At 34.8% G+C, this 23,045-nt stretch overlaps 1 protein-coding gene across 2 annotated transcripts; it reads right to left on the bottom strand.

Moving 5' to 3' along the window:
• Positions 1-258: 258 nt before the first annotated feature.
• LOC106125376 (folliculin-interacting protein 2) lies at positions 259-23,039 on the bottom strand. 2 transcript variants are annotated; one of them, XM_013322553.1, is made up of 13 exons: positions 22,894-23,039; positions 21,268-21,457; positions 18,728-18,840; positions 17,484-17,659; positions 16,371-16,481; positions 14,628-14,764; positions 11,817-11,941; positions 10,631-10,771; positions 10,049-10,198; positions 2,439-3,928; positions 2,098-2,224; positions 1,691-1,802; positions 259-1,459 (listed from the first exon to the last, which is right to left on the bottom strand). In XM_013322553.1, exons 1-13 carry the CDS (start codon positions 22,968-22,970, stop codon positions 1,253-1,255), a joined length of 3,156 nt encoding a protein of 1,051 aa, XP_013178007.1. In that variant the 5' UTR covers positions 22,971-23,039; the 3' UTR covers positions 259-1,252. The 2 variants fall into 2 exon arrangements, with proteins under 2 accessions (XP_013178007.1, XP_013178008.1); XM_013322554.1 differs by lacking the exon at positions 22,894-23,039 and adding an exon at positions 22,390-22,635.
• Between the last annotated feature and the right edge of the window lie 6 nt (positions 23,040-23,045).

Below are 23,045 nucleotides of genomic sequence, written 5' to 3' on the forward strand. Positions count from 1 at the left end.
GAGTATTCTTGTGCTTCATTACATACAGATTAAAAACATAAACCAAATATGTAATTTCTACATTTAACCCTGAAAACATATAACGGATTAAATACATATATATTTTAGTAAAAAAAATAACGTTACAATGTTAATTTTCTCATATTAAAGTTAATTATTTTGAAAAGGAATAAAATCATTGTAACAAAATAACAAAATATTATTTACCTTGGGTTTCTAAGACTATAATCTCTGTATAAAACATATCGTCGTCTCTGTCATTATCTTTGACATAACAGGGAACAATATATTTTAAACGGAGATTTTGGTTTCAGAAATCCACGGTTAGTAACAAATGAAGGGCAGCATTTAAATGATTTGATTACATATATAAACTTAATAGTTGCCAGTGTTCAAAACACTATTATTATGACAAAAAAAAATGTATTAAATATACATATTTTCGTTTCTAACGCAATCACAGCAAAAACATCAAAACTCATTTTTCCAATCAAATTGAATCACAATAAATATGTAAATATATACAAATAAAAATATACCAACTCTATTAAATCACAGATATGTCTCCCACCGATAAACAAAGCTCAATAAGCAAATATAATACGCGCCATTTTACCTGGCAAGAGTGCGATGTATGGCAAAGATGGGTATAGTTTTGTAGAGCGCTGTCTCTATCGCACAAGTGACGTCACAATACGTTACTGCGATAGACAGAGACAACGCTATACAAAAATGATTTCTCACTCTTGTGACAAAGTGCAAATTCAATTGTCACGTATTACGCCGATTGTTAAAGCCCAAATGGATAAAATACCTGATTTTTTTTTGTAATCTATATTATCTATAGTACTAATAGAAAAAAAGTTATATTTGATATGTACGTTTAGAAATGTATAAAGCCGCTACTTCCACTAAGTATCCAAAATTGTTTTAACTTTATCTATCTTTGAAAAATCTTATTTTTAACATTCATATATTTCAAAAAACCTTATTACAAATGGAAAAGGACAATTTGTATTACAAAGTTAAAAAGAAATTACATCAAAATTGCAACACGTAACTTCAAATGTTGACAGTGACGTTAAGTCATAATTTTGACAGTGAGAGTTACAAAGTGGGGGTAAAAAGTAAGCGAGGGGATTATTTAAAATAGATGTGTTCAATATTGATAGATATAGGTCAGTCTTATAGCTATGGGGACGTGTTGAAATAAAGTGTTGTGTGGTGGGCGTGGTGTGTGTTGTGGGCGTGGCTACCTATAGCTGATGCCGTAGCGATTGGCCAGCTGCGGCGTGTGGGTGGTGGCCACGGCCAGGAGAAGGGGCACGTCGTTCACATCAATGTTGAGGGATTTGGTCAGTGAAGCGATGTCGCAAAAGTCTGTCGTCATGAGTAGATCAGCCAGAGTCTTGGATAGTACGCATAACTCACGTAATTTGCCTTCTAAATATTGTATGCACTGTAACAAATTATTAAACAATAAAGATGACGATAAAATATTGAAAAGTCTATCATAATTCTTTATTTTTTATTGCTATTTTAATGAAATATTTAACAAACTCTGTTTTATGCATTTGCCATTTTAAAGAATGTCTGGAATCTAAAATTCAAGGTAAATAAGACAAATACCATGGATTCTATGTTTTTGGCGGATAAATAGATGTGTTTTGATGTATTAGTTCATATGTACCTGATAGGCGGGTACTTTAGCGTGTCGCATGAGAGGCAGTGCGTCCAACATGCCGCCCACTAACGGCGACAGCCCGCCCCAGCCGCAATCCCGCCCCACCACGCGCACCTCCCTGACAAAAATAATTAATTAATTAATTTTTATAATACTCCATCATCAATCTTACAATATTATAAATGCTAATTATTTGATGTATGTATGGATAGATGGATGTCGGAAGATATCTCAGGAACGGCTGCACAGATCTCGCTGAAACTTGGCATAGGTGTAGAACATAGTATCGTAGAACACATAGGGTACTCACGAATATCTGTATTAGTTCCGCGTGGACGGAGTCGCAGGCGTCAGCTAGTAAATTATAAATTACGATAAAGTTTTAATTAGAGTTTAATAATAATAATAATTACCAAGTATTTGTATCTCCAACGATGGCGACTGCTTGCATGGGCGTGTCCAGAGTTTTGTTCAGGTACGATGTGAGGTCTAGGTCCCGCCGTAGCTCAGTCTCCCAACTTTTAGGATTTGAAATTGTTCCTGGAATAGAAACAAGACTGTTGTAAAAGTGTTCAGATTAAAAGTTTAACAATAAATCACTTAGACATTAGTCAATTATGTATGTATATTATTGGAAAAATCATTCAAAGTTCACATAATGGTCCTTCGAGTCGGATAACAGGTCCTGCTGTGTTCTATTCAAATTCAAAGGAAAAATTTTGAAGGTATGGCAGAAAGAAAGATGCCTACTCACCTTGTAAAATTAAATCAGGTATATAGTGTTCAGTGAGGCCGCCCAACAGAGACGCATCGAATCCGGATCGCATTTGGCACTGGTGAGATCGACAACAAACACTTGGCAATGGAAATTCTAGAACTTGCTTCACGTCTACTGTTTCCTTGGGCTTTTCCCCGCTTTGTCTATGTCTACGTTGCGGTGCCGGCCTTGAATTGTCTCTGGAACTACTGAAGTTTACTATAATAGTGTTCTCCTTTCGTTTTCTGACAAAAGTCTTCGGCGACATCTCGCGTTTCTCATCTCCCACGATGACCTCTTTGGCGACTTGCGGCTCAGACTGTCGGGGCATGTCGTTCATGTACTCCATTTCGGAAGCATTGGTGGGCGTCTGCAGCAGCGACTCCATCAGCTGGCACTTGTAGCAAGTGTCGCATCTCTCCTCCTGGATGGGCGGAACTATCGTCGGGTCGAACTGGAAGTTGTCCAGCTTTAAGTTCCCCGGCTTCCCTATGTAATGCCTATCTAGTATCTCTAAGTTTTTGCTCTTCATATAATTAGTGACTATCTGTGGGTACTTATCGAATTCAAACTTAAAACCGGAATGTTTTATTGGCTTGGAATGTTGCAGTGTCTGACGGCAGCACTTGGAGGGGCTGTCGGGGCCGCACGAGCTGTCCCGCGCGCAGTCCCGCCGGGCCCCCGAGCACGTCTCCTGCGCCACTGGACCCGTCCCCTCCTTCTGCGCATTCGAGGACTTCTTGACGCTCCTTCCGCCATTCGATTTGTTCTTCAAACCGACCAACTTCTCGTCCTCGCCCAGAACGAACACCACCTTATTCTCCGACTCCAAGTCCGACCCGGAGGAATCTAGACTCGAGTCCGAACCTTTCAATGAGATCAGCACCGTGGGGTTCCTCCTCATCCCGGCGACCGACCTCTCGCTGCAGACCGCCGGCTCCGAGGCATTAGAGAGCTTATCATTAAAATTAGAGAGCGTCGCCGACCTTTTGAGGCTGACCTCGCTCGAAACTAACGTACTAACACTACTACCGCTACTCTGAGTATTGAACGACGGCACTTTTAAACTATCGGGCGACTTGAGTCGCCCGGCGCTATTCCCGCACGACTCGTTCCCGCCGAGACCGTAATCGTGTGCGACATTGACACATTTGACTTTGCCTTCCTGATAATCACAGTCTTTGTATGCGAAGTCGGTCCTGGTGACATCACCACAGCGGACGAAGTATGTGAGCACGGTGAGGAGTTTGTTGATGAAGTGCGCGTTGGTGGTGCCGGCGATGATGGTCCTGGCGGCGCGGGGTGGACAGCCGATGCTGCCGCAGAGGTCGCCGAGCTGCGCCCACAGCGCGTTGTATGGACGACGACACTCTTTGCCGGAGGGCTTTGCCTGACCTCCCGCGAGGGCGATGGCGTCGTACGGGCTGACTGTAGTCACCCAGCCGAGGTGATAAGTGAGCACGTTGGTGAGCAGAGTGCTGATGAAACTGAAATAGAGATTACACAATTAATACAAAACAAATTATTACTAAAAAAATATCTGTCTTTGCCTCCAGTTTCTTATTGTTGGTTTGTTTGAAAATAGTTTTTACAATTAATAATTTAAGTATAAAAAATCAAATAACAACCATAAATTCATATTTATGGCAATATTATTTCATCAACTAGTCATATTTGCAAACAAAGGCGAGTATCCTATCACCACTTCGGCGATTTATGACAACATTAAGAAGAAATATTTCAAATTATAATACACATTTCGCCCACCTCTATGTGGATGATATATTAACACTTATATTTTACGTTATTCTAGACGAGAAACACGTACAGGAAGATTACCTATTTATGTTGAGATAACGGGAAGGGCGGGACATTCAACTCGCGTTCGTGTTCAATGAAACTAACATTACCACAAGTTATACTTAAAAATATGTTTTTAAGCCAATTTCTACTTTTAACGAATAATTTTTAAGTGCTTAATTAATGCCTTGAATTGGATTATACCTCGTTGTTCTATTAGTCACTTTTTTTATTTAATAATCATGTTATACAAAAATATGTCATCTGTCATTTTATATTGGCGGCCATTTTGGATTTTTCATAGTGTATACTTTGCTAGTGAAGCTCTTACATTTGATGTTCATGTCAAGATGGTTGTCCAAAAATATCATTAGCCATTTGCGATTTAAAATGACACTGAATATAATTATAGTCATCAGGACTAAAAGTGTGAAGAAATATAAAAAATACTAGCTGTCACCCGTGACCCTGTCCGCGCGAAATTAAAAAAAACTTAATTAGTAGCCTATGTATGAAGAAGACATACTATGTTCACAGACTATGTTCTATATGTATGCCAAAATTCATCGAGATACGTTAAACCATTCTGGATAAACCTTAAAAAATTCAACCATGTAGACATTCGAATTATATATTAGTAAGATACCAACAAATTTTCTTGTAAAACAATACACTAGTTCACACAATTCATCATCATCATCATCATCATCATCATCATCATAATCAACCTAAATTCTTCCACTGCTAGACGTAGGCCTCCCCCATCGATTGCCACAATGCCCGGTCTACACAATTTTTTTTTATAAAAAAATATTAGCAGATTTTTTCTAAAATTACTAATATTTATTTAACCATTCCAACTAAGCTCTAGGCTTGTGCTAGGATATGGTTTACGATAATAGTCGAATGGCGGGATTTGAACCCCCGACTTCGTGGTCGGAAATCCGTACCCTTAACCATTAGGCTATTGACGCTTAAATTGTCATATTATACCTAATATCACCTAATTAGGTTCTCAAGCAATTTACACGGACAATGCGCATTGAAGTACCGAAAGCGCGGGTATCACGTGAGCCTACGTAAACACTCCATATAAAAATAACCAAAGAAAACACGCCCGAGCTAAAAATAAAATAAAGTTACAATATGACGCTCTCCTCATTCACACATGTTTCGTAATTGACGCTCAAACAGAAATGAGCCAGAGACAAGACGTTTTGCTTTTCTTTTTATTCGTGCCATTTATCGCACGACTGCGCTGGACGTGAGCCAACCAAGACAATATACTTTTTGGTAATTAATTCTATTAGATAAATTATTATTAGCTTTATTTGATTTTAATTAAGTAACCTAATAATTTTAGCTTTAATCTGTGACAAATAAATAAAATTAATGAAAACTTTCGTCAAATATAATAAGCATTCCCATTCCACAAAGTATGTTATTTCCAAGATAAAAAGAACAAATAATTTAATCGACTAATTTATCATACACTATTTTTTGTAAGAATCGAACATTTAAAAAAAAACTATTAACCGTTGATCAGTGTGTGCTTACCCTTACAGTCATGTGATTGCCGAAGTTATCAAACAGGTAATAAAATTAATCTACGTCAGTGTAAGATATAAAAGAATTAACGCTTCCCGTATACAATGAAAATATTTTTACCTCCTGACAAAGTCACGCGGATAGCGTATCAAATATTTATATTCACACATTATCGAATCCCGATATAGAATTTAAATATCGAACACTCGTGACCGTTACTAAGATGATTCAACATATTTGTGAAGATTTATAGCTAGAGAATATACATTTTAAAAATAAACGATAAACGAACTAAATGAACTCAATCTAGATTCCTAGAGGAACGTCCCAATACAACGTGACCCATTTATGGGGAACGAAGTCGGATTTTAGTCATGTAGTCGTTACTTGTTTTTTTTTTCATAATACATAATTCACTAGTATTATAATTTAAGAATGCATACAGTCTTATGCTATAAAGAAGAGTATGAGCCAAATTATTTCTTTTTTAATGTTTACCTGCGAAATTATTAAAAATCATAATTCTGAATTACTACGTAAAAACTAAATTGGTGGGGTCTTGGCATGTACAGTCAGCGTCATATAGATCGTCACAGACAAGATATGCAAATATATAGGTACACCAAAAGTAATCAATTATATCGGTACAACAAAAGTCCTCAAAATAATAGAAACATCCACCCTGCTCAAATACATCGGTACATACACAGCGTCAAATATATGAGTACATGCAAGATGCTCATAAATATCGTAGCAGCCATAGCGTCATAAGTAACGAAGCAGTCAAGGTGCGCAAAAATATCGGTACATTTGACAAAATTGAACTCTATCTCTATATACTTGTGATACAATTTGGAATAAACTACTTCTGTTACATTCATTTGACGCTTTGTATTAACATTATAGGTTGTCCGGAAAGTTCGTTCTGATTTTCGATATAAAGCTTACAATAGACTGTAGCTGAAGTGGATTCATTTTCGGATTTCCACCATTATCAAACGTCACAAAAATTTCTATATTGTGAATAATTTCATTTCATTGGTTGAGATAAAAACTAATTTTTAAAATTTTATCTAATAATAAAAGACGTTTTAGGTATAGAGTCGTACCAATATAATTTAAAAACATTTCCAAAAATTTAAGAGAACAGGGTTTCAATTTTCCTTATAAAGCGGCACGAACTTACTGGGCAACCCAATATTTTTCTTCTCCTGTCATAACGCTTAAATATAAAAGTTTGTCACGCCGAATATGACAGATACGTATTAACTAATATCAAATTTGGCTTGTCACAATATAAATAATACTAGTTTGGCGCAGTATTCTAGTATGTTTGCCGTAATATGAAAGTTTACCGGTTCGAATCTCAGGCTACTTTTTTTTCATTTTATCAATCACGGGGTTATTTTTTCGTAACTAGTAAAAATTTGGTAATGTAAAATTTTGCTCGACAATTTTGTTTTATAATTTTCGCTGTCGGGTAGAAAGAAATTTAAATAAAGTTAACAACAATTAGGTCAGACCATCGCGGGTGAAGTGAGTGGGCGGAGCGTGGATTGTCTTCGCGGGTTTTAAGAATGGTACGCGCGGAAACTATACGTACAAGTGTTATCTACATATGTGTGCGCGCCCACGCACACTGGAATGTTTATTGCAATCGAACAAAAACTTGATGTAGTTTGGATATTGACATTTAGTTTTTTTTCTTTGTTTCTTAAATATAATCAGTATCAGTAAAAGGTAAAAGTAAAAGTGTTATTTTTACCGGTACAAGTTTAACAAACATGAGTAATAAACAAATTACATGCCAATAGCATCGCTTTATCTCCTTCATTTTTGTTTGAAATAGAAAAGTACTCATTAGTCCAAGGCAACTACGGCGATAGAATTTAATTACATGTGCTTCGATATTAAAATTAAAAAGTTTAAATATCAAAAAAAAAAATAGTGGCTTGGGATTTGAACCGCCGACCTTACGTACCAACGGCGGCGAACGGTAAGGCCACGAGACCAAACTAGCATATATGATGACAAACTTAAATTTGATGTTGGTTTTATCTACATAATATGTGTCATCCGCGTCGAACACTTTTAGTAAATTTTGAAAAATGGTTTGATACAAATTGTCAAATGAATGTAACAGAAGTAGTTTATTCCAAATTGTATCACAAGTATATAGAGATAGAGTTCAATTTTGTCAAATGTACCGATATTTTTGCGCACCTTGACTGCTTCGTTACTTATGACGCTGTGGCTGCTACGATATTTATGAGCATCTTGCATGTACTCATATATTTGACGCTGTGTATGTACCGATGTTTTTGAGCAGGGTGAATGTATCTATTATTTTGAGGACTTTTGTTGTACCGATATAATTGATTACTTTTGATGTACCTATATATTTGCATATCTTGTCTGTGACGATCTATATGACGCTGACTGTACTACGAGTGGTCACCGAGGGGAGGGATAGGTCAAAAAAACTAAAACAATAAGTCACATAGCATGGGTATGTTCCCTAATAATAGTTTACAAGATACACGTCTATTACCTTGACAAATAAAAATCGTATTGTAAGTTGTCAAGTCGTGTAGTCAATGTTTCAAACACTATAGGTTCGGGTCTATTGGCCCGGGACGAACGCACCGCACGTACAGTTAAGACGGGTTTGCTTTATCTTTAGATGCGTGGATGGACACAGCGCTATGGAATATTATATAATTACTAATATTATAAATGCGAATTTTTAGATGGATGGATGGATGACTGTTTGTTTGAAGGTATCTCCGGAACGTCTGAACGGATCTCGCTGAAATTTGTCATATATGTAGAAAATAGTCTTTTAGAACACATAGATTACTAATTATGTTTTTTTTTAATTCCGTGCGGACGGAGTCGTCAGTTAGTAGTATATAATTGAAACCTTCCGAAGGTGTTCATAAACATAGTAATTTTTATTCGCTTCGAAAAATACAGACAAACAATATGTTTTAAGGTTTCAATAGTGTAAGCCGTTCACAATGTAAATGCTCCGACGCAATAGTGGAATCTTTCACCTACACCTCGTTACAAATGGAAACCGCCCAAGAGAAATGACGCGCGCCTGAGTTGTACTGACAGACGGACTGTCGCAATATGTGCACTTTTGGAAGGTCAAGCCAAGGACGTAATAACTAAAGATATTTAAATTGTTTTGAAAATCTGTGAAAATTATATATTATATTGTGTATTAAAGCGACGGAATCCTAAGGTAAAACATCAAATTTTAAATAAAATTAATTTAATTACATTTGGCAAATAAATTAACGTCGCTAACTGTCTAAACGACAAACATGATACAATCTTAATAATATTATAAATGCGAATGTTGAAATGGATGGATGGATGGATAGACGTTTCTTAGAAGGTATCACAGCTCAACGGATCTCGCTGACATTTGGCAAAGACGTTGAACATTGTGCGAAACAACACATAGGCTACTTATTAAGTTTATTTTTTAACCTCGCGCGGACAGAGTCGCAGGAGACAGCTAGTATGCAATATTAACAAAGTTGGCAATCAAACAATTAACTGTCTACAACAAAGCAGGTTGTTAAAAAAAGTAATGTTTCATACATTTGAATTCCGTCATTACTACGGATATATTAAAATCGTATAAAATTGGCCGAGATCCAAAAATACTTTAGAATTTGTTTTTGATACTTTCTTATGTCATTTTAATTCACATTGGTAATAGCTCAGGCGCCACTAAAATATTTATACATTAGCTATTTGTTACAGAAAAATATACGATTACGTAACATATCAAGAATGTTCAAAGATATTTTCTTAGTCACACAATTTTCACATTTTTGATCAAAAAAAAAATGAGGACAGTATTCTACTACAGTTTATAATAGAATAAGGATTGTGATTTTATATTTACACTATCACTAACAGGCAATGTCATTTCCTATGGATTTATTTTGTAATCTTTCAGTTTTTTACCATGGGTTTCTGAGTCTATAATCTATGTTTAAAATATATTTTTATCTCTATGTTTTTAAAAGTAATGACAGGTACGATATGTTTTAAACAGACATTTTAGTCTCAGAAGCTCACGGTAAAAATTACATCTATCTAAAGGTAAAATTGTTTGGATTGGTACGGTACAAGGTAAATATTGTCAAAAATTATTCTGTATAACATTTTCAAATATCGTTAGCGAAATATGTAAATGTAGAAATATGTTTATGCAGTGTCAAAAAGGTGATACTTACAAATTAGTATCCTTGGTGTCTCCCACTGTTAACACTGCGCAGATATCCGACAACAAGGATTCTGACTGCTTGGCGCAAGAACGCGGCTCGCAGTTTAGCAGGCTCAACCACGATGACTGTAGCCGTGGACCGTACATTAAGTCAGATAACCTATAATAAAACGCTATACTGTAAACAATATTTATGATATGTGAGTTTATAAGACGTTATTTGCGCCCAATAGTCTAATAAGATGACTCCTGACCTATAGTACAAGAGCTACCAACCGGTTTTGTATAGACATAAAGTAATGATAGATTATTCAGATTAATAAAGGATTAAAATTACATTGTTTTTAGTACAAGTATACAAATTAGAATTCGAACACCTAATATCATCGAAATAGCAAAGTAACTAGAAACCAAAGATAATAAAAAACTGCATATAACTTGCCTTTAAAGAGAATTTCGCTTATCACAAGTATACTATGATTCGAATAGTTAAACAACATTCCGATCCATCCGACAACTCAGTTAGATTTCTTATTAGCTTTTTTGAGATGTAACTGTTTACGCAATTTTTCGATTCGCTCTAAGATCTTACCATCTCGCAGCATCCCTCGTAGCTTTATGTAACGTAGATACAAAGTTGCCTCCAGCTCCCGCAGCCATTGTCGCGGCTCGTAATCGACACACCAATGCTTGCAACTGAGGTGAGTGCTCCACACACCGACGGATGAAATCCCTAATAAATATACACTACCTCAAAATACAACACCTCACCTTCTTATGCTGCTCAATGTGGGTTTCTGATAATAAAATCTCCGTTTAAATCAGAGATTTTGGTCTCAGAAAGCAACGGTTAGAGATTTAAAATCAATCTAAGTATTAGGAATTTTAACTATTCGAGTAAAATAAGGATTCAAGTTTTAAAACAATTTTATCATTTCAAAAACGATTTGCATTATTTTTAATAAGTTAAATTTATTCGAACTTTAAAATAAAGGATTAAAAAAATACACACGTGACTTTACTTTTGAATTACTTAAGTCTGATCACTCTAATTTATTCGAATGGATGTCAAAATTAGAGCGATGAAACGACATAATAAGTAACTTATTTCGTATGTTTAAGGTTTAAATAAGCTGTAATGGTATAGTTGTGAAGGCATAATGTTTGTTATTGCTATTACCATCATAAACCGCGTGCTGTCACGAGTTTAGGATAAGTGAGAGTGATAACAAACAAACTGATAATAAAAGCAGTAAAACAACTCAGTCCTGAACAATCAACCATCATGTCATCATAGCCTTCGGAATAAAAAAGTTACACTGTAGTCCACCAAATTTCTCTGACCCGATGATCGCAGACAAAATACAATAACTCATTAACGGTCATCTAATATTGTTGATAAAGTAGGTACATAAATTCATTGTTGGACTGTAGCTGTCTGGTCTAATGTCAATTACTACGCTTATCTTTCTAATATTATAAATGCAAATGTTGGGATGGATGAAAAAAATGAAAAAAAATATGATATGGATATATGTTGTTGGAAGGTATCTCCAGAACTGCTGCATGGGTCCGAAATTTGGAATAGATGTAAAACATAGTCTGGAAGTCACATAGGCTACTTAGTCAGTTTTTAATTCAACGCGGATGCAGTGGAGGCGAGAGTCTGTGTTTTTATATTTCTAACAGAAGAATTAACATCGCATCTCATCGGGCCAGACATTTAAGTAGTATTATACTGATTATTATTGGTTGTGTTAGTGAGCATGTATACTTACATATCAGAGGAATCAGGTACAGTGATCAACAAAGCTAATCCCAGCTTGTTCCTACGCGGCGCTACTCCTGATGTTGCGCTCAGGAGGCTATCACTTGTGCCGCTCGTTGTACTATTGCTGTACATCTATGAAAAACAAACGCCTGCAAAGTTTACATATGTCTACTTAACGTTTCCAGATAAAACCAATGGAAACGAAATGGATATTTTCTACACTATGATGTTTTTTTTCTATGAGGTACGGAACCCTAAAAAGAATAAAATATTTGGAATACCAACGCATCCTCATTGTGTTAAAATCTATATATCAACAATATTACACCCTTCACGTGTTTGAAAAAATAAAGATAAATGTTCTTATACATGTTACATGCACGACAAGTTTACGCTTAGTCGATATCTATAATGCGAATGTTAAGATGGATATGATGAGGATATGTGGGCAACACTAATTAAGTTTTTTATATATCCACGCGGACGGAGTCGCGGGCGATATCTATAATAGTTTATTATATAAATACGAGTCCGGATACGTTTAGTTATTGACATATGCTATCATAAGACCTTGCGTGCCTCGGAAATGTTTCTAACAAATTAACATATTCAGTATACTCAAATATATTTTACAAATATTAATAATACATTATTATTAATATATTAGCACTTAGCATTTGACTACCGTAATAAACGTATGAAAAATGGATTGTAAAATACGATTATTATTATTATAATACGAGTCATGACCAGTCATGACGAGACATGTCCAGGACCGGCTTCAGGATAGGCCGCAGTTGGGTCGCCCTGAGCGTTTGCGAATGCGAATTACACAGTCTCACATAACTTTGATAACTCCCTCTCTCACAAAGGCATGGTTATAAATGAAGGCGCCGTAGAAATCTCGCCCAGGGTATAAGTAGAGCTAATACTATTCTCGCACTGAAGTATTTTCAATGGCGACTATCATTTAACATTTATCGAAATACAATTTTGAATGTGGGATTCCACTGCTGATAAACACATTTTAGTTAAGTGTTTGTAACTGACAATAACACACGGAATAAATCTTAATAATCCACACGACAGTATTAGATTCGATAAGCATTGATTGATTGTCAAAGACTATCGGTCAATTACAGCTGGCATATAACAAAAATAAAGAGATTTTTTTTATTACTTAATATAAAGCGTAATAATTGAGGTTATCACGCCACACATCTGACAAACAATGGAGGCTTATAAAAAAGAACAGATTACCCTTTGTCTATTGTTATCTGTGATAAATATAAAATGAATTAAAAAAATCACAACTCAGATATCGTGCGACAAGGTTATGCATTCGAAAAATATATGAACTATCTGACCAATGAGGGAATGTCAGTTGCGCGGTTTAATGTTGCCATTTTCAATAATTTAAATTCCATAAAAATTACGCATGATGTCATGATATGTAGCTTAATTTGCTAAAGTGTTTGGATGTATCAATTTAAAAAAGTAAAGAATCACTACGAGTACTCGGTTGCAAATCAATTGCTTAGGGTTGGAACATGGACGACTTTCGGAAGATGTTAGGAAATCCACTGGCAACCCTTCAAACTTGTAGACTGTGTCAACGTCAAAAACTTTCATAAGATCCTTGACGGCTGACAGGCTATTGGCATCGGCTAACGTGAATCGCATGCTTATAAAAGTTCATTTAAAATTTTCTCTTTTGACGTAAACTTTGAAGAGATTATTTTTAATTTATTTGCGATTCTTGTCATTTGACCGTCAAGCCAAATGCTTTGTCTCCTCTAAATAAAACATTAAAAAGATTTCTTGCCATCGATGTAATACCGTTAGTTCAAACGAGTTCTACATGACTGCATTAGGTCAGATTATGTACCTAGCACTTTTAGAAGACACTAGAAAAAACTAGATAAAAGTAGCCCAGCTAGAACCAGTTGCTTGCAATTTGACTTCTTTGCCAAGTGAATTTATCTGATATGATAATATAACCTAAGCGAATGCATATTTTATTTCCTCTTTTTAAAGAAAATGGGAAGCAAAATAAGTATATAATATTTAAAAATAAAAATCATAATAAATAACTGATTAATTCAATATAAATACCGCGGATAACTTTCTAAAAAAGTAATTTTATTGCATACCCCTCATAATTTAGCTTCACAATATAACTGACCATAACCAATATTTTACCGATCGATATTATTAATTATATAATAGAAATAATTGCGTAAACACGAGTGCAAACAATTAAGTGTAATCTATTAATTATCGGGGCTCAATTAGTTAGTGATAACGGCTCACATGACTGTTGTCCGGTGGCCGGTGCGGTCGCGCAAGTGATGTCATGAATCACGCGCTTCGACGCCGATAAAGACATTAAGCAAGCTTCACTACTGTCGCGATGTAGTAATTTTTAGGGCAGGTATATAAAACCAAATGGCACACGACGTAATTAAGACATTTCGAGATATTTCGTACTAGAAAAGTGTAAATTTTCCTACGCTACAGTATATTCCCGATAATCACAGAATCAAAATTGTTTGATGGCCTCGTATTAAACATTTCTGTTAAAATGTCACGTTCTTATGTAAAGGTCTACTATCCCTGATTTATAGTATTCAATGAATACGTAATGAAAACGTTACAATATGCTTACTTAATCAAATTAACATTCATAAATTTGACTTGCAATATTAACATGTTCCATACCACTACGATTTTTATCTCAAACTCGCCCGGCGGCTCGGTGGCATTTAATGTGTTAAGATCCAATCTATATAGAAATACATATCAATGGGTATGTTACCTGTGAATCAGAACTGGCGGTGTTAGGAACACTGAGGAAGCTGGAACTGCCGAGGTCGAAGCGTGTGGCCATACTCTGGAAGGTTCTACGTTGCCAACTGCCTGTACTGGACACGCTTAGCTTGCGACCCGACGGGCCTGGAGGGAATTATTTTAATGTTATACAAAGGTAACAGTTAAGGAAAGCCATTTACTTTATGAATAACTGGTTTAAAAGTACTTTAGTATTTTTAACTAGCTATTGCCCACGACTCCGTCCGCGCGAATATGTTCTCCCTGACTATGTCCTACATTTGTGCCAAATTCAGGGAGATCAATGCAGCTGTTTTAGAGATTTCTTCTAACAAACATACATCCATCCATCCATGCAAACATTGGCATTTACAATATTGGTAGCAACAAAAACTTTTTTTAATGAAAGCCTTCTTTTACATTCAACGTTACATTTGTGCGTGTATTTAACAATTTATACAATGCAATTTGAATCACATTCAGAGACGTAATAAAAAAAATCCATCGCAAGCTACAATCTAGATTATCTTTGAAATTATTTTCAATGATAATGATGTGCTAAGAGCTAACGTCAGGTATTAGAGCATTATTCTATGGACATAAATTTTAATAAACTGAAACGTGGTATAGGGTCCTTGACCTTTGATAATGCAATATAAATAGTGACCAACTAATGTCACTATCTTTACGTCATTCGTAAGCGAGAGTTTATGCGTGAATTTTATGTTATATCTTATATCTTACTAATATTATAAATGTGAATGTTTAGATGAATGGATGGACAAATATTTCTTTCTAGCTATCGAAATCGGCTGAATGGATCTAGATAAAATTTAGTATAGCTGAAGAATACAGTCTCGATGAACTCAGGCTACCTATGATCCCGGGAATGTATACCGTTCCCATGGGATACGTTTGAATAACATATTTACTCGATTACTTTGTAACGCCTCAACATATGTTATTGAAATTTGGGTATAGAACATACTAATCTTCTTGTTTCCTTTTAAATAAATAAAAACTTGTGTCCGTAACTCAGAGACATCAACTTCCTGACTATATTCCACTCACATAGGTTCGGCTATCTTTCGTATTTCAATAGTAACGCACTACTTACATAACTCCGAGACAAACACATTAATTTAGCTCACATTACCATATATACTCTCTTAAATATGACGCTTTTGAATAACTTTATAGAAACATCAACAATCTGTCATCAGTTTCCGGTCGATACTGACGTCGATGCCCTAAATATTGCATACTGACAAATGCTATCAGCGTAACAATGACGTCACGATTCTATCAATGAAATTACGTTCTTATACAACTTGATACTAATCCAAATTTTAATTATGCTTGTTTCACATGAGAGTAGAACAGTAGAGCAGTGTAGTAGGACAGTACTGCTATTGTTTGATCGGTAAGTATACGTTCAAGTTATTGTAGTACTGCATCTATTATTTTGCCCTTGTGTGAAACTATCATTAGTCTCGTATTTGACGAATAAAGGATGCGTGGTCAGCCAACTCATGTTGACAATTAAATCCCATTTAGTCTGTTCGTTATGTATGGCGTAAAAATCATCTTATTTTTAGGTTGGACTATAAACTATTAAATATAAAACTGGGAACGCTAACCTTAGCTATCTTGTCTCTTGTGCCATAACGATGAAGATACACTTCCAACGGCTAGAAAAGTTGGTCAGATTATATAAATTAGTGATACTTACAATGGAAACTTAACTCGTCCTGCGTGTTACTTCTATCCCCGGTATCGTACATGGAATAGTGTTCGAAGTTTGACCCCACGCTGCTGAAAGGTGATTGCTCGCTGTAGAAACCTGCGCAACTTTATAAACTTTATATTTGAACTTCATACATAGAAATAAAAAAAAATTCAATATACGTTATGGTTCTGATTGTATAAACTGTATTCGGTTTTGTTCAATGATTTTGTGACTATAAATAAGTGTGAAATAGCATCTGGAAAAGACTTTTTTCCTTTGCTAAATCTATACTAATATAAAGCGGAAGAGTTTTTCTGTTTAACCGCGCTAATCTCAGGAAGTACTCGTCCGATTTGAAAAAAAACTTTTTTTGTTGGATAGTCCATTTATAGAGGAAGGCTTTAGGCTATATAACATTACGCTGCGACCAAAAGGAGCGAAGCGTCAGTGAGAAATGTTGCAAAAACAGAGAAAATTATGCACATTTGATGACTTTCGTTGCGTGCGCTGCATAAACGGTTTAAGTTACTCAAAAAATATGTATGAAATGTATTAATAAATATTACACAATCGACCATTTAAAATTAATTTAAAAGTTGATTACTTATTTAAAAACAACCTTAAATATATTATACGATTATAATTTGGCACATGTAAGAAAATACTCATATTATATATTTACGTAACTCTAGTTTCTTTACATCTGTGTGATTTGCTGTGACATCACCTTAACAAAACCGGGTACATTCCGCATTCCTAGCGATGGAGCATCGCAAATTGATCGCTTACAAAGTAAACAATACTTTATATTCCTAATCGCAATTTATATGCAACTGTTTTATACTATTTTTAATGCAAGCAAACAAGAATTGTTCAAAATAATCACATTTATATACTAAAATGTATTCCGAAAACATTATTTTTAAACGTAACTCGTCCGAAATTCTATTTACATAATATTATCCAATATTCTACCTGTCTCTTTAGTAATTTTTATGAAGCAATTTAACACGTGCAACGCCGCTACGATCTTTTCAATCATCTCACTAAGAGATTCGGCGGCACTGAACGTGTTAAAGTATAGCTCATAGTTAAACCATATGTATACCAACATACCCGAATCTCCCCTATCGATGGAGAAACTGAGTGACACCTCCTCTCCCCTCCACGATGGCACGTTTAAAGGCGTCGATGAGTTGCGCACCACGTTATTGTTGGTTTCGCTGGTCTTGCGCTCGACGCGGCTTATCCTTCGGGACATTGGTACGCAGAACACTTTCGTGCACATAAACCTAATGAAAGCAATACGACTTTTACATTACAAGGTAGCAAACGCGCAAATGGCGACGTACCTAGAGGAGAGGACACACAGAAAGTAGAAATTTCCACTTCCTATATGCATAGGAAGTGGAAATTGGAGGATATGCATCCTCCTCTGGCATATCCACTTCTCCTTCCCATAATTTTATATAAAGGTTTTTATAATTAACGGTGGCCAGGGAACGTGGACTAAAATTAGGTCTCTAGTACGCACACTCATCAAACAAACGCACAATTGCTTCCATTGTTCGTTCGTCAAGTGTCACGCCTATCTTCAAAAGTACTGTAAATATGTGACTTTATAGTAAAAACAACCTAGGACGTCTTGTGTTTCTTTTTACTTTCAAGAAGGATTTAAAAAAGTACAGTATTAATATATCTTTTGAAATCTTAACACGATTTTTTTTTATTTTAAACAATGGAAACTTACAGTGAGGTGCATGTTTTTCATTCAGTACAAGTAATTAGCCATTATAAACTAACAGATATAAAGAAATCAATAAATAAACGTCTATACTCTAGCACGCTTAGAGTTGGGAGCTTATGAATGGAATTGTTTCATACACGTATTATCTACACCACTTGTTTTAAATCGTTCGAATCCACTCCTGGCTGTTTGCCAACATCCTCCGGAATCTCGTAAGGTCAAGATCACAATTATTCATTAGATCACATTAGTCCGGAAGGTAAAAAATGGAACAAACAAGATACACTTTCGTACGTGACGCGAAACTTAAAAAAAAACATGCGCTATTTTTAAATACTTCTATATTTTGCACAATGTAATTTACAATTGGTTTTAATATTGTTATGGTACTTTCACAAGCTAGACATTGGATTTAGTTACTGAAATTTTATGGGTCGTTTAGATTTTTACCTACCTATGACTTTTTGTTGTTATCTCGCAGATTGAGAGTTTTAACAAAAAATATGACTAAATTAAAATTGGCTTTTTGATGACTTCATTAATATTTTCTTTACAGGGTGCTCATTGTCAAGTTTTTTATTAAATTTTTTTGTTTTTTTATTTTAAGACTTACCTTTTAGGATCATTCATAATGTGAATCTTCAGCGAGACATTTTTAAAGTTCATCGCGACAGCACCAAATATCATATCACCGAGCACGCTCGCGTCCGCCGCCGGCCCCTTATACTGCGAAAAAATTGCTAATGTTTACGAGTATGTCCTTCAATTCGCCTTACAGCTTTCTACTTCAGATCAATGACCCTTTACTCTATTGAAACATTTTAATAATTCAATAGGAAAATTATTGTAGTGTGTTAAGGATATTATGGCCATTCTGACCAAACTTTTTATAGGAGTCAGTTTTCGTAGTCTAAATTAATCTATAATAGTAACATAGAACTAGGGTAAAATCTTGTAATCTAAAACACAACTTAAAAATCCCATACGTGGCTGTTTGTAAAATTCAAATTAAAGATAAATGTTAAAGTGTTAAATGCAATGGAGATATTTTGGAAATAAAAAGAGTCTTGACAAACAGACGGACCTGACAACAAAGTGAACCTATAAGGGTTCGGTTTTTTTCCTTTCGTGGTACGGAACCTTAAATATCGCTTTCGTATCATTATGCGTTGGCAATAGTGTATCTTTTTTATTTTTAAAATACTACTTTAATCTATGGGTAAATGTCGTCAACAAACATGCTTTGTCACAATTAAATAATCGAAAACAAGTTTATTAAAAAATCAACAAGACACTAGATAAGGTAAAATCTACACAAACTCAGTGCATAAATAGACAAATTTGTTTTTTCAAGATTCGCTAGAAAACCATACCATGAACGGTTACAATTAATTAACGTTACACAAAAAGAACACTCTGTATATGGGGGTACGTTCATTAGTCCCACTTATGGCGTCTGTTATAATCAAAAAGGCTAACGTATAAAGTGGATCTAAATTTAGATCGCAAGCGATGCGAATAAACGTTGAGTTGAATCGGCCTGGTCTCGTGACAGCATTGTCTCAATTGTCGAGTTATTTTTATTCAGTATGATAAGGTTTCGCTAATTCGCGGACGTTAGCAAACATTGCCAAAAACAGGACATATCAAGACATTATGTTTTACATACAAACAATAAATATTTTTATAGTTTAATTTTAGTTTCTTTTAAAATATTATCATTATTCTATTCGTATTGCTATCCTTGAAGCTTGTTGAACAATAGTAGCAGATTTATATCCAACTAGTTGTAGCCTGAAACTATATCGGCGCGGGATTAAAAACCTTAATTAGTGTTCTTCCAGACAATGTTATCAAACTATGCCAAATTTCAGAAAGATCTATGCAGCCGTTCTGGTGATACCATCTAACAAACATCCATCCATAAATTCATATCTCCAAAATCCATAGAAATTATCTCCAGAACGGCTACATGGATATCATAGATGAAGAACATAGTCTGGAAGAACACATAGGTTATTATTTTTTTTACTTCCGCGCGGATGGAGTCGCGTGCGGCAGCTAGTACATAGTAAAGTAAATTTTACTTACAAGTTGTTATAATTGATAAATTCATATAAGATTCTTATTCACATTTTTTTAAACTAGAACATTAATATTTACGGGCCGCGTCCGCGAAATAATACCAGTACCACTCACCCTGATGAAGGGCCCCCGATGGGCTCGAAACTAGTCGGTGCCGCCACCGGACGTATATACGTGAGTGTTTAGCCGTGTTTATATATCAGTTTAAATGTCATATGATAATTATATAAAGTGACAACAAACATTACTAATTGAATAATTTATATCAAATAAATTGTGTGGAACAAGCTACAAAATGCAAACTTTATTACAATAATAGCAATTCTTATATATATATATATAATATAATCGGAATCTCGGAATCGGTTCCAACGATTTTCATAAAATTTAGTATATAGGGGGTTTCGGGGGCTATAAATCGATCTAGCTAGGAATAAATATTAGATAATGTCATTTTATTCGTGTTTTATCGATAATCAACTTAAACATAAACTTAACTTTTTCTATCGGTAAGATCGTAAAATATTATTCATATTTTATCATTTTATTAGTAATTCGTACTTAAATATAATTTTTAAAAAACACAATTAAAAAAAATACCGAGCAAAGCATTTGTCATCCAGGTACTAATATTAAAAAGAAGTAAGATTAGTTAATATCATATTAATTAGCAATAATATTTATCTATGGTACTGTATGTTCCCTATACTGTGTTGTGTGGTTGAAAGGGTTCAGTATTTGTTAAGAAAAACTTACATATACAAGATATATAACAAATCACAGGTACTAAGGAAACACATACTTAGGCCTTCCCATATTATCTTGCATGCTATATAAACATCTCACTCCTAATCTTACTAATATTATAAATACGAATGTTTGTATGGATCAGTGGATGGATAGATGTTTGTTTAAAGGTATCTCTAGAATCGCTGAACAGATCTTGATGTAATTTGGCATACATATAGAACATAGTGTGGAAGAACACACAGGCTACTAATTTTTTTTTGATTAAGCGCGTACGAAGTCGCGGGCGACAACTAGTTTAACAAATAATATTTAACTTACCACATAGCTGTATCCATCTGCCACCTCCACAATACAAGGGATATCAGTCTTCTGGTGTTGATCTGGCTTTCCATTCTTATCAGCTGGGATTCTCTCTATTGTAGATGAATCAAAGAGAACTTTCCTACCCCTCCAATCACACTCTTTGAACAGTAGCAACCTCACTTGCTCCGGAGTTATCTCACAGGATCTTCATAAAAAGAATAAAAAAATATAAGGTTTCTATCTCTTAATATTTAATTAATTATCTATTATAGAATACAATTAGTATTGTAAAGTTTTATAAATATCTTTTACAATTCTTTTTTGTCTGAATTAATTGAAATAATAATGAGCAATCTTAAAAAACAATAATGATTATGTGAAGAATCTGATGACATGTTACATTTAAATAATTAAAATTAATAAACATAAAGGAATTCAATAAAAGAAATATACAAGCATAATGAATTCGACATTCAGTATTTTTGAATCAATTAAATAAACAATTGCATGATAGTATTTATAGATAGAAAATATTCTTCTAACATAATATATGAATGATATGAAAAGAAACTTGTGATATACTTTACCCTCTTAAAACATGTTCACATCCAGAAATGTTTTGATAAAAAATCTTAATTTTATTAAGTTAATTAATTAACTAATAAATCCAATTGTAATAAATATTATAACAATCAGATTTATTTGAGATAACACTTGAACTTTTATAAAATAAATGTAAGTTGTTAAATCAATATCAAACATTAAATAAATATATCACAAGGTTTCACAATCCTAAAACAAGTGAATCGTGTACATACTAAATACAGTATGTGCAAACTTTCTCTTTTACACATAAGCAGTCACATGCTTCTTAAACATACAATACAATAGTAACATCATATGCTATTGTTTACACATGTCAACAGCTAATAAATCTATAAACTGCATATTATTTTAAATAATGCTGTATATTATTTTAAGTAACACTTAACAGGACACCATTTAGTTCCACCTCAACCAACAAGTGTACACTGCTTAGAACTGCTTTGTTTAGGATTTAATTTACTATTAATATTCTAGACATATAAAATTGTGAGATGTCAGGTTATAATAAAAAAAACACTGCAAGTTAATTACCTAAATTTCATTTTATTTCATAGTCATGTATGGATAGACCTCACAGCTGTTCACTGACATGTAAAAGAGAAATCCTTGTCACACAAAATCACCGCCTAACAAAATGCAATTCAGAAAGTTTGATTTTAAATGCACAAAGACTGCAGCGATTCGACTGGCAATCGGCCGACCGGAGTGGAATGTGCAAGTGTACTAGCCTCTGACTAAAAAGTAAGTAAACATAGAAGTACGCCTCCCCTCTTCCTGAGTGACGCGATCGTTGCGCCCACGCCCGCCGCCCGCACCCCGCCCTTATCACATGCTCGTGCCTCCCGTAGTATTTGTCGGCTGTCGGTGACGCTCGCCCAACTGCCGATGTTTGCGTCAGAACCAATTCATGATACGAAAGTACAACGAACGTATTTGAAGAGACGAAAAGACGACGATTCGTGCGTCAACTATTTCAATGCATGCCACGCTCTCAAAAATATACCTAAATTAATAAAACGCATCCTCGAAACATACCTGGCCCAGTTTCTTGAGCCCCGATCAACGTAATCGAGTTTTCTCTTTGTTGAAAAGATCTTATCCAACAATGCCATTTCCTCACATTAAACATTTCACGTCATTTTCATGATCAGATTTGCCATGCATCTTTAATCGTAACCAATTATCAC

Source organism: Papilio xuthus, unplaced genomic scaffold (genome assembly GCF_000836235.2).
Source record: "Papilio xuthus unplaced genomic scaffold, Pxut_1.1 DF825928.1, whole genome shotgun sequence".
Lineage (NCBI taxonomy): Eukaryota > Metazoa > Arthropoda > Insecta > Lepidoptera > Papilionidae > Papilio > Papilio xuthus.